A 12,619-nucleotide genomic window follows, 5' to 3' on the forward strand; every position below is an offset into this window, starting at 1 on the left:
CAATTTAATTTTTAGGCTGATAGCTGCAGACATCTGAAATGTTCTTATACCTCCCAGTGATGAGAGGTTAGAGGGTGCAAATGTCCCGGGTTCTGCCTGGACAGAAACACAGAGCCTGCCCCTGTTCCATCAGTCACTGTCTGAAGGTGCCCAAATAGCAACATGCCACATGATTGCACCCTCCCTCAGGAAGCTCTGCTGTGGCCCTTCAAAAGGAGGACTTCTAAGACAGAGTTATTGATAAAGAGGAAAAATGCACATTACTGCTTTAAGTTGTGCTCTTTTTCCAAGAACCCTGTCCTGTTTGTGTGGCACAACCCTGAGCACACTGCCAATAAATGCTCCATCTCGTTTCAAGCTAAAGGTGCTAGAGAAATATCCCTATGAAATCACCAGAAACTGAACAAATATGTCTGCAATATTCTCCTTCCTAGTGTGGTTCCTTGTGCAGCAAATCCAACACAATCTGGTCAAGGAGTACCAGGGGTTGTGTAGCTGTGCAGGGTGCTCTTACTCTACACTCTGTCACCACCAGAGTTTAGAGAAACATCCATAGTCAGTAGAAATCATCTGAAACTCCTGCATAATCCCATGACACTGTGGGTTCAAATTAGGGAAAAACAGTCCTTTTTTAACAGATCAAAACAAGCAACTAAATCACTCAGATTTAAGTGGCCATTTTCACTATATTTGCAGGATACTAATCAGCACAATTGAACCACCACTTTACTTCCAGCACCGGTTACTTATAAGTCCTCTTCAGAAGATGAATGGGGCTACAGGCTTCAATGCCTGGGCTCACACTCACATTGCCTGAAAATGTTCCCATTCCTTTGGCAGGAACAACAGGAATGGAATGAAAATTGCCATGAAAAAGCGGTTGACAAAATGTTTAATTGCACGGTCTGTGATGTGAATGGAAGCAAACAGAAAACCCTTTCACTACAATTGTACATCCTTTACTGCATAAACAACAAAGCAGAGAAGTGCTACATCAGAGGTGTTAGAGATGTATGTGAGTTTGGAAACACGTGCACATAAGCTGGTCCTCCCTTTTACCTGTGTAGGTAAAAGTTGTATAGTGTTCTATCAGAATTGTCTGGTGAGATATTCATATCAGATAATAAACCAAGGGCATCACCAACTGCTGGAAGGACAGGGTTAGTGAGAACAACCTTTTGTTAGTCATAGATAACAAAAGGTTGTTTTCTCTCCTGTTGTATCCCATTGAGAGAAGATTGCCAAGAAGTTTTACCAATATTAATATATTTTTCATTATTTTTGGGGGGCAATATAACCATAATTAGAAATTCTACCATCACTTATGGCCAGTAAGGCCATAAGTAAGGACACACACCTTCTAAGCTCAGAGAAAGTACAGCAGTAATATCTGAAAATGTAAACATGTAAGTGAAAAATGTTAAATGCATCTCATGACCACATAAATTTACCAAAGCAGTTGTGAAAATTCTCTAGGATGCTTTGAATTGTAATGTTTTAATTAATGACTGACAGTGAGAGCTATTTACAGGCTAAATCTGTTCAGATGGCACACAGAGCATGTGATGTGTTCTTGCAGGATGATGTGGCTGAAGTCATCTGGTAGTAAATATAATCTTGACTTAATTATAGTGTTCTTTTCTCTTCCTTAGCAATTGTTTATGAATAAATCTCTAGTTTTACGGGATCCAATGAAGGCATTATTGTAAACAAAGCATAAAAGCAGATATATTCTTTTATTTCCTTTCATTTCCTTTGTCTTTGAAACAAACTATGACAAGTTGGAAAACTACGGAATGCTGGAGAACTCTTCACTGCCTTGAAGGGACCAAAATAACCAAGTGTACACAGGCAAATGGGGGAGTAATACACAGACCTAATCCTCTAAAATCTTGTGCGAGAGCTAAATGAAACAAAGTGCCTCAAACATCCAAGCATTCTTCTGCAAATGGACTACATAGATCACATGTATCACATAGAGTGCTCAGCATTCTCAGATAGTGGATGGAGACAGACAGATGTTGGCAGGACATTTTTCCATACAAATGATGTCAGGACCATGCTCTGATCTGTTTTCTCTGCCAGTAAAAGCCAGACACATTACAAGTTAAAGTGCTTGGTTATGAAGAGAGACAGCCTTTTCTCCTCAATACTCTGCAGTCTCCCAGCAATGGCAGCTGGTAAATGTAATGATATCAGAATGGCCACATGGCCTTTTTATCCATCACCAGAAGGCAGATAACCACGTAAGGAAACCAAAACTATGTCCCTTAATGTATCTGGGCATGAAGCCAACAGAAGGCAAATCCCAAATTTAGAGAAATCAGATGAACCTGACACTAGTCTGGCTTGACCTTCTCAGTAACCAAGAGGATTTGAGACATCACTGCAGCTGGAAAGGGAAACAGTTCCAGCTTTCTCAGCACTGCCTACCCTCCGCCAGTAAATGTTTGTCAGTGTCATCTTGCTGTTCACCACTGGTCTTCATCTGCTCCATTTTGCCATGCAGAGCTACCACAGCTAACTCAACACTGTTCATAGCCAAGAAACCACCAGCACACAGTGCCTCAACATCCACCTATTCTTCCACTCTTCATTTATAGGCAGACATCCCAACCAAAGAGAAGCAAGAATAAAGTAGCACCAGCAGTGATCTTCAGAGAATCATGAATCTGTGGAGAAACAGGCTGCCTGTGCCAGGCTATGTTGGCATGTAGGTATGGAAATGACCGAGAATTTCTGTGAGAAGCAATGAAGGCTGCAGAATGAGAGTATCAGTGTGAGTATTTCTGACATGAAAGTGTGCTAAAGTACCAAGTTCAAGGTTTGTCCAGATCATTTCAATAATGCATCAAATGGGTCTCCTTTCTCCTTCTACTTTAACAGGTGTGCTTCACTTGAATGAGTTTATAGAGTGGAGAATTCAGGTGAAAGTCTTGCCCATGTGAAACAAAGGGGACGGGGAGGCAATGGGGTGAAGAACAGCCTTATAAACTTACTTCAGCTATTTCTAAGGCTGTTTGATAATATTTCATGCTACAAGCTTTTTGCTGCCCTTGCTGTTTCATGGTGTTGCTGTTCATGGGGCAAAGGGAACATGTTAGAGTGCAGAGATGCACGAAGAGGCTGGCAGGATAAATTAGGACCTAACATTGCAAAGCAGTGGGAATGTGAGAAAATATGAGAACAGTTTCAAATCTCAACAGAAATAGAAATGATGTTCATTGGATGGTAAATAGTCTGCAGAAGGGAACGACCCAGAGCAGAGAAGAGCAAAAGGGAAAAGGTACCAAAAATGGGCCGATGCATCTGCAGCCACTACAAAATAACGGCATGAAAGTCAAAGGGATTTTTCTTCTCCCTTGCAGGACAGAATGTCAGCACCTCCTCCCACAGCTGTGTTCTAAAAGGATCAAACAGTGCAGTTCTTCCCCATCTGAAACCAGAGATCGTCTAAAAAACAACTGAAGCAATGAAGTATTTTACACACTCAGCAACCCAACATTTTTATAATGATCCTAAATACTTTTAGTGTTAAAAGAGTTTCTTGTCAGTTCCTGCCTGTGTTGAACCTCATGGCAGTTCACAAATTTTCTCAACTGCTGTTGCTTTTGTGTGAATGGTGCTCTATTTCCTGGGAAGGCTGCAAATGCAGTTTCACACCATTTATTTTCTTTCCTTCTTTAAAACACTATATATTCATAACTCAGCATCCTCAGCACACCATTATTTATCTTGGTTCACATGTGCAAATGGATGTAATTTTATTAATACAGAGATGTAGTAGCAAATAGCCTTGTAAAATGTCTGATGGTGTGAGGTAGTGATTATTTCTACTGATATTTTACAGCATAACATTTCTTACATTAATATTGTAACTTGGCAATCCACAGTGTTTACACTGTTTTTTTATACAGCACAATGTATTTCAGTTATGCTGTAACTGTAGGGATTTTGTACAGTTCATGCTGAAACCCAGCTAGAATCAGAAGTATTTCCTTGACAGTGTAAAGCTCTGAGAACACAGCCCTGCCATGCCATTAGTACATACAGCAGGCAGTCTTGCCTTCCAAATGAATTTCTAGATAACTAGAAATTAAATTAATGAGCCCTGTTGAGCACAGTTTAACTCTCAAATCCAGTTCAAATGGCACACACTTGGCCTACACAAAGCCTTCATCCAGCTAATCAGTTCTGCAAGGCTTCTCTAATATCTCTAGATATTCCATGCCCAAATACTCAATTCCTTTCACAAGACTGGCCAGAGTAGTTAGATAAGCAATTACTGGTCTCTCAGGGTCCACAAGAGTATTTCTTGGAGATGTCTTTACCAAAATCTATTAAACGTTGTTAGTAGCAGACTGAGAGGATGCAAAATAATCTTGCAGTCTCTATTCATGCAACACAACAAAACCTGTCCCTATTAACATCCACGTGTGAGACAAGATTGATGCACAACAGGTGACATGACAAGAAAGGTATGGATGAACAAGGGAAAGAGTGCAAGCTCCGCCACAGAGGTCATCTTTCACCAGACCTTTTACTGCACTGGGCAACAGCTGGAGAGGGTGAGCTACAGGATATCCTGACAGGAAAACTGCACCTGTGAGAAACTGTTTAATTCTGAGCTGTGTGAGAGGAATATCTTCCTTGGAGAAGATATGCTTCTAAGATATGCTAAACACGTATGACTACGTGTTTAGAAGACAGAGAAGTCTAAAAAACTCAGGGCTCTCTTGTCAGGATTTCTTCTCCCACATCTTTTCATTTTAGACTTGAACTAGGGGGAACTCAGTTGAAGGTTATTAAATTATGACAAGGCAAGAAATTATTATAGATAAATGTTGCTTATGATCAGTGACAATATACAGGTAGACAGCTTCATCTGCCAACTGATGGGCTTTTAACAAAATAAGCATAATAGGAATTGCATGACAGATATACACGAGGTGATTAGTTTCAAAAAAAAAGCCCCCATCAACATACTCAGATATCTTCCTCCTCCTCATGGAATCTACAATTCATATTTCTGTTTAGCTGATAATTTCATTTATGAGTTACAAAGCATTTATCTTGAATAGTACAGATGTTTGGTGAACAGAATGATTCATCTCTTCCTCTCTACTTTCTAAGTAGGACAAAGAGATGCCTCCAGTGTGTGCTAGGATGGAAGTATGTCTGTCATTAAGTTGTTGCTTCCCAGATAATAACTACCCATTAAGAGAAAAATTTGGAAAGACTGCTGCCAACAGAACTCACACAGAGTAAAGCTCTCTCCAGTGATTGTGCTCCAGAGACTCTTACTGCCTGTTTCTTTTTCTCTCACCAAAAGTCACAGTACATACAAAGACACGCTCCTTTTGAAAACCAGTGACACAGCTTCATTGCCTTGCATGTGTGGGAAGTAAAAGTCTGAATGGGTTTCATGAATGAAGCTCATAAACACCTCTACTGAATTCAGAAGATGTAAGAAAGAAAGTTTCAGTTTGGAAAGACTGAACCAAAGTGTAAATCACCCCAGGGAAAGAAGAATGCTGAAGGTTCTTATTGATGTTAAATACCACAATTAGAAAAAGTATGAAACCATCAGAATTTAAAAAACACTTGATTTTTCAGATTTTAGCCCTAAAAGTGTATTAACTTCATATCATTTGCTGAAAGTATTCTAACTGAATACCAAATACATGCTCTGTTTAATATATAGCTTATGAATTTCATTACCATGCAGTATGTTTGCTGACACATAATGAAAGAAAAGTTGCTTAAATTAAGCATCTGTTACATTCAGTCCTAGTTTTAATTATATATATCTCATGAATATTTTTGTGGTTTTAGAGGAAAACCTGAGTAGGTAGAAATACTGGCAAATTTTTGAAGACTGCCAAAGAAATGGTCACAAATATTTGCAAAGGACATCTACAGCTACAGTTCTGTCTGTGCAAGTGCACTCCAGTTATGACACCAATAGCATCACAGATTTGCACATTGAATAACAGTTGCCTGTCTCCTGTCCTTGTTGGTTCATGTCTGTTTTGCATGTGACAGCTTTGTAGCTCTATCTCTGCCTCCTTTTTCACTTGGAGGAAGGCAGTGGCATAAAGAACCCCAGGGACATTAGAATGCTCCATAAACAGGATTAGAGCATTCAGCCTCTTCATTTAAAGCAAGTACCATATTGCTCCCAACATCTGCTTTGGGCTATAATGGGGCCCTTAAGCAAACCACACCACCCTGAACGAGCAGAGCCCTGGAACATCTGTTGATGGTCTGCACAGTTGGCAGCTACAAACATGGCATCTCTTACTTACTGTCACTCACACCCTTGGGCTGGCACTCACATGGATTCCTCTGGGAGAGAAAAGTTATCCACCTGGAGCTGAGGTTCTCCAAGACAAACCTGTGCTGTATAAACTGTATTTCTGTGAGGAGGGCTCTGAGCATTGGGATGTGCACTTCACTGGAGCCAGAAAACTCATAGCATGGGTATGTGGACTCCATAAGTTACAATAGTGCAAAGACCATGTAAACAGCACCACTAAACTGTCAGTTTATGTTGTTTCCACACTGAAAGGTGAAACACACTTTTTACACTTGAAATTCTTTTTTCTATTAAACATCACTTTCTCTGGAACAGTAGAGTACCTATAGCTAATTGCTCACTTGTGACAAATTAACCACTGAAAACAGTGTCACATTCTTACAGGGAATGGACTGATCAATATTCAATGGACTGATTGATGATTTCCAACATGAAACCAAAAGATAATGAAAGATGCATTAGGATTTTAGCAGATTTCTAGAGCTGCGTGTGAAATCTTTGTTATAGCACCAGCCTCTGGATGAGTCATTAACCTTTATGGCTGCAAATAAAGGGTCATTTTTAGCTCTTTAGTGGGGATATTACCTGTTGAACATCCTGCTGGAAAACACAGAGCTGCAGCCTTTGGTGTAGCCGGACCTTTCTGTGCTGCCAGATGCTTTCTAGGCGCCGCTGGTGGTGCAGGACCTCGTGTACCACATCCAACACCTGGTGAACAGCCTTGGAGTAGTTTGCAGTAGCAGTAAGGGATTCAGAATTCCCAGGACTCAAGGGACGCTGTAGGACATCCAGCAAGGCTTTTCCATCCTGGCTCACCTGAATGAAGAAATAGGTCTGTTTCACTGCACTGGTAAATATCTGACAGCTGACAGAGAGCAGCCTAGCTCATTCTTTTTCTGCTCTGCATTTTCCTTATTTCAGTCAAAAAGGAAGAAAAAGCTTATAACATCTCTTTTTGACTTGTACTTACACATGCAGCACTTGCCTTTGCTTCCTAGCGGCCCTGCTGTGGCACTCAGCAGGAGCACAGGTACAGCACTGCTGGGGCTGCACACAGAGATCCCAGGGCTTCATTCCATCGTGACACTTGGGCACTGAAAATTCCTGACACACACTGCTTGGTGACAGGTGGCATTTGCAAGAGCGGGCCTATCTTGGTGAGGAGGTGGCATTTTAAGGAAACCACAGATGGCAGAGTCATTCATATTCTGTATAATAAGGGAGAGTCCTTCTTTGTAGGATTACTAAGTACGTCTATACATTGAGAAGTGTGACATTCCATTCCGTATTTCATTCAGTGCCAGTGAAAAATAAATTAGTATATGACTGATTCTTTTCTTTCCCAGGAACAGCTCAGAGGGACCTATGGTCTCAATTTTCAATAGACGACGAAGTTTGCTGGGAAATGCAAAGCCCTCTGCACACATGAAACCTTTTTCAACCATATTAAAAGATATTTACAGATGTAAAGGCATTTGGGCATTAAAAAAATCAGAATGCCTGGTTTTTTTAATGTCAGATTTTTTTTTTTATTGCAGGGGCAAAATGAAAATAACCAAAAAAACCAGATTTCTGCTATAAAATGTGTGCATGCACTGATTCTCAAAAAATAGCTTTTTGAAATAACTTTTCAGTTCCAGATTACAAAACTAAAATATTTTTGGTTCAACAGAAATGGTAATTGAGGACACTATTGGAATCCCTCTCTTTTGCCAGGCTACATTTTTGCCTTTCCCTCTGAAACAATCTGCAGTGAAAATGACAAGCTTTCCTGAAAAGTGTATTCATATGCAATCACAACCACCCATCCTAACAGAAAATAGGGTAATGAATGTTTTTCATCCAGTTCAAATTTTAAATATTATCAGTCAAAGCTAAAACACATGTCCAGGATTTCCATGTCTCATTCATTCTTGTATTATAAGTTGCTTATTCAAATGTAGCAAATACCCTTTTAATGCCCAAACCTGTGTCTTCTGGCAAGCCATGTCACATCCTGGTCTGTGGTAGCACTGGGCATCTGGTACATTTTCAGAGAAACCAAGAGACCTTTTGAGATGCATACTGGCAAAAATTGGAGTCAAATCTCATCACATTTATGACTATTTGGTGGCCTTAGGAAAATTCTCGGGATTTCTTTGAAGTAGTCAAGGCAACTTGAAACTAGATCAGGAAATAATTGGAGAGTACAAAGGGAGTGGCTTCCAATACTCAATTTCAGTTGCTGCTGAAGATCAGCTGGAATAACTTGCACTTGCTGGAGCCTTTTAGGGTCACAGAGGGAACAACAGCAGTGGATAGTAGTGATATGATGGAGGATTTTGGGAGGAAACACTGAGGCACAGGTGTTACCTTGGCAAGATTATGGAGATGGCATGAGCTGCTAGTCAGGAAGAAGCAGCTTCCAGAGGAAGAAGATAAGGCATACTACATCCTATTTTATCTGTGGGAAGACAAGCAGCAGCTACTTAATTGCTGGGAACAGGAAACCAAGGCCATGGACTCATGTGGGTGCAGATTATTAGACCAGAAACTCACACTTTGCACTGGCTAAATCCACTGTGTAATTCACTCTGTTTCTGTTACTGGGATTTGGGCTTAGAGGTGGTTTGAATCACTCCCTGGGTGGTGCTCCAATGGTTTTAATAGAGTCCCTGCTGATTTACACGGCTACAATCACAGCAGAACTGGGATTAAAAATAAAGGTTCAAAAGTTTAGCAGTAAGAGATGTGATTGCACAGAAAATATAACACACATGTTTTACTCAGAGAAACTTTCTTACAAAGTTTGTGTCTGTAATACAGACCTATTAATAGCTACACTTCTGCATTGGCTCTTACTCCTTTCTCTTCTATGGGATGTAGGTTTTTATCTCTTGCATGGCAATTTGCTTCTGCTGTCTGTCTAAAAAGCCTCAGAGATTACAAGTTATGATTTTTCCCTGATGGGGATAACCTCCTGGTTATTCTCTGGGCAGACAGAGATAAAAGACCAGATTTGAAGTCATTGTGTTGTCCTGTTAATAATCATTAATACAAATCAGAGGCTATTAGAAGTGTTCTTCTGCTCTCCAATTTACACCTCTGTCCCACCACACTGGACTAAATAATTGAAAAGGAGCATGACAACCATCAGGTAACCAGTGGTCCTCAGTATTCTCAAGGATAACACAGATATTCCAGGGTTTCATATCATGTGCTGCTCTGAAATTCTTCAGCTTAAAAAGTTTGTTTCCCAAAACTGTGACTATTATTGCATTCCCAATCAATAGCTCAGAAGGTCTGTGCTCTCAGAGTTCCCCAATGAGCAGATTTCAGAAAGGAACAGCCTCACAACTGGAGAAGCCACCTACTGTGCTCTTTCATTCATTTCCATGTTCTCCTCCCAACTGCAAAAATAAATCAACAAAACTCTTTTCATGTGAATCTTTCTTAAATTTTTCAAGGATTGTGCAAGGAGACAAGCAAAACAAACCAGGTTAGTCACATCAATTCACTTACATCTTATTCACAACATATTTTTAAGTATTACAAAAGTCTTAAGCTGAATAGACCCACACCCCATGACTTGCAATCCCAGTAAGGTGTAAGTGCCAGTGCTGCATTTGTCAAAGCAAACTGCTGCTGGACTCTGGGAAAGTTTAGCTCAGCACCTGCCACAAAACACACACACACTCCTATCACCTGTTGATATTCCTGGCTTTGTGGTAGGGAAAGGATGGGCAGAATGCAAATGCTTCTGAAAGAAGTTACGTAACCTTGGGTGAACCAAAGGATAGATTTTGTTGTGCTAGTGGAATCATCCCATGGCTGCTCCATACAAAGATAAGGAATAAGTGAAAATCTGCAGATATCCTTTAGAGTGGGCCAGGAAGACCTCCAGAGCCTTGGAAGTGACAAGACTAATGGTGGCATCTGTGAAACGTGTACAGCTTGCACTATGGAAAAAAAAATGGGGTTTAGAGAAAATATATCATTCCTTTATGATGACCAGAGCAAGGCATGAGCAAGTGCGAAATACATATATAAATATATAGATATATACATGTGTGTGTATATATATATATTTTCTGTCCTGAAGTCTTCACTTGGTAATTTACTAAGTATAGCAAACACCACCACAGTCCTCCAGTCCAGCTTGGAAAACCCTGCAAGGAGCAAAATCCCTTCACAGCCAGAGAGACACTCCAGTACAGCACACTCCAGTACAGCACAGGGAAACTGTCTTTTTCTCAGTAGCTTTTACTTTATGCTGTAGCCCGAATGGGGAAAAAAGCAAGAACTTCATGTGGGGTTTTTTTTGACAAAATTCCAGAGAATTTTTCTCAGCATTCTTGGCACCCTCTTTTAAAGGAAAGAAGCACATACCCTATTTAGGTCGGAGATATTTTACAACAGTAAATACAAATACATCTGAGATGGTGCTCAGGGAGAGGATTTAGTGGTAGATGATAGTATTAGTTCAGCAGTTGGACTCAGGATTTTCAGGGTCTTTTCCAGCCTCAATGATTCTAGATTCTATCTAAAGCAAAGTCTTTTGAGCATTTGTTGCAATTAGGACTTTACACCTCTTTGCTTTGTACATTGAAGGAACAAGCCTTTGGCATCCTTTGAGCCATTAGCATACCTGTGCTAGAGCCAGGACTCATCCAAAGAAGGAAAGCAAAAGGGATGATGGCAAAAAGGGATTCCCAGTTCAGAAGAGACAGAGAAATGCCTCTTCTTTGTGGTGCCAACACTGGTTCTAGATTTCACTTCTGTATGATTTCAGATTTGTCCTTTGGTTCTTCCCTTACAAGAAAAATGCTGGGAAGTCATGTACCACAGCCTGGGATTGGATCTGACTCTATCTTTGAAAGAGTTGCAGGAATGGAAAGGAAATCCTACCTCATTTAGAAAAGCTAAGCTCCTGAATGCAGCCATGTGTGTGTGTCATCACTTAGCAGATACTCCCATTTGCTCTGGGAAGCACATACCTCTGTGTAGGCCTGGGTCACTTGCTCGTAGAGGGTCTGGTGATGGTGGATGGCCAGTTCCAGGTCTTGCATTTCTGAGGGGAGGCCTCCATCACTGCACATTTTGCACCAGGCATCCACACCTGAAAGGAACTGAAACAGTTCCAGGAACAATGAGCAACAGTGGCACAAAACACCTCATCAACATCAGAAAACTTTGCAGAGTGACACACATGACTGCAGCAACGACTGAGGAGAACACAGAAGTTACAAAGGAGTCCTTTTGGGCACCTTGGAAAGGCACATTGCTGTCACCTCCTCAGTACTCGAAGGATGCCTAGATCCAAAGGAATGTTTTCTGCTTCTTCTGGATTAAAAATAACTGCTCATTTAAGCAGGTTCAGCAAACACCCATTCTAAAACCCTTTCTAAAAGCCTTTGCACACCATCAGGGAGGCTACAACACTGCAAAAGGGAGGCTGCAACACGTTTAGACAAAAAAAAACAAACAAAAAACAAACCAGTGTGAAGTACAAAAGGGCACAGTGACAGCTCCAGCTGCATTTGGCATTGTCTCATCTGTCTGTCTTCCCTCATTTACCTGTCCTTAAAACTACTCACATGAGCAACAGAAAACTCCCATTTAAAATCACTGCTGACATTCATTTCAGTGACAGGCAAACAGTCTGCAAGGACTCCATCCCAGGTCCAGCTCAGTGGGGTTACTATTAGGATGCCAAGGTTTAAGCCCCTGTGTCCCCTGTGCTTCTGGCCCAGGTCAGCAGTGATCAGACACCATGACCATCTGCTGGCTGCTAAGCAGCCAGCACAAAATGAGCTGCTGGTCTCAGTCCAGTTCCTGGTGGGCAGATGTCCATGAAGAAGGAGGGAAAAAAAAAGCATTGCCATTGCAATTGATATGGTTTAGCACCTTGGTTGGAAGCCTTAACAGCCAGCCAGAAACTGAACACTTTGGGGTGCAAAGGGGTGGAAAAAAGAATTTTCCAATCTAAAGGCCTCCAGAGCAGTGCTGATGCACTTTGGCAGAACAAACTGAGGAAGCTCTCCTGGGTGCTGCCTGCTCTGTAAAAGAAGAGGAATTTAGTCTCTAAGACTCCCACCCTGTTTTTCTTTTAAGCAGAGCTTGGTTCAGTGACACAGCTCAGTTCATATTTTGTCCATATGAGCTGCCTAATGCCACCTCATTATTTCTCATTAATGCTTTCTCTTCCTCCATCTTTCTGTTAAACCAGCTTGCCACACCTTGGGCTATTTACAAAAAAGAACAGCTAATTATATAACAGATGTAGTGCCCTGTAGGATGAAGGTATAATGCCACAAAAGC

The 12,619-nt window shown here is 41.0% G+C and overlaps 1 protein-coding gene across 12 annotated transcripts in view; it reads right to left on the reverse strand.

The window, feature by feature from the left end:
* The window catches only part of KALRN (kalirin RhoGEF kinase), a 470,788-nt gene that overhangs the window by 230,140 nt on the left and 228,029 nt on the right, over positions 1-12,619 (reverse strand). For all 12 annotated transcript variants that reach the window (XR_005257665.1, XM_038143643.1, XM_038143641.1 and 9 more), the window contains 2 exons: positions 11,296-11,427; positions 6,905-7,135 (listed from right to left, as the gene is read on the reverse strand). Coding sequence is in view for 11 of the 12 variants with exons in the window: in XM_038143643.1 (XP_037999571.1) it covers positions 6,905-7,135; positions 11,296-11,427 (363 nt within the window). In the remaining variant the exon portion in view is untranslated. The remainder of the gene's footprint in view (positions 1-6,904; positions 7,136-11,295; positions 11,428-12,619) is intronic.

The sequence above is a fragment of the Motacilla alba genome, chromosome 7, assembly GCF_015832195.1.
Source record: "Motacilla alba alba isolate MOTALB_02 chromosome 7, Motacilla_alba_V1.0_pri, whole genome shotgun sequence".
Taxonomy (NCBI): Eukaryota; Metazoa; Chordata; class Aves; order Passeriformes; family Motacillidae; genus Motacilla; species Motacilla alba.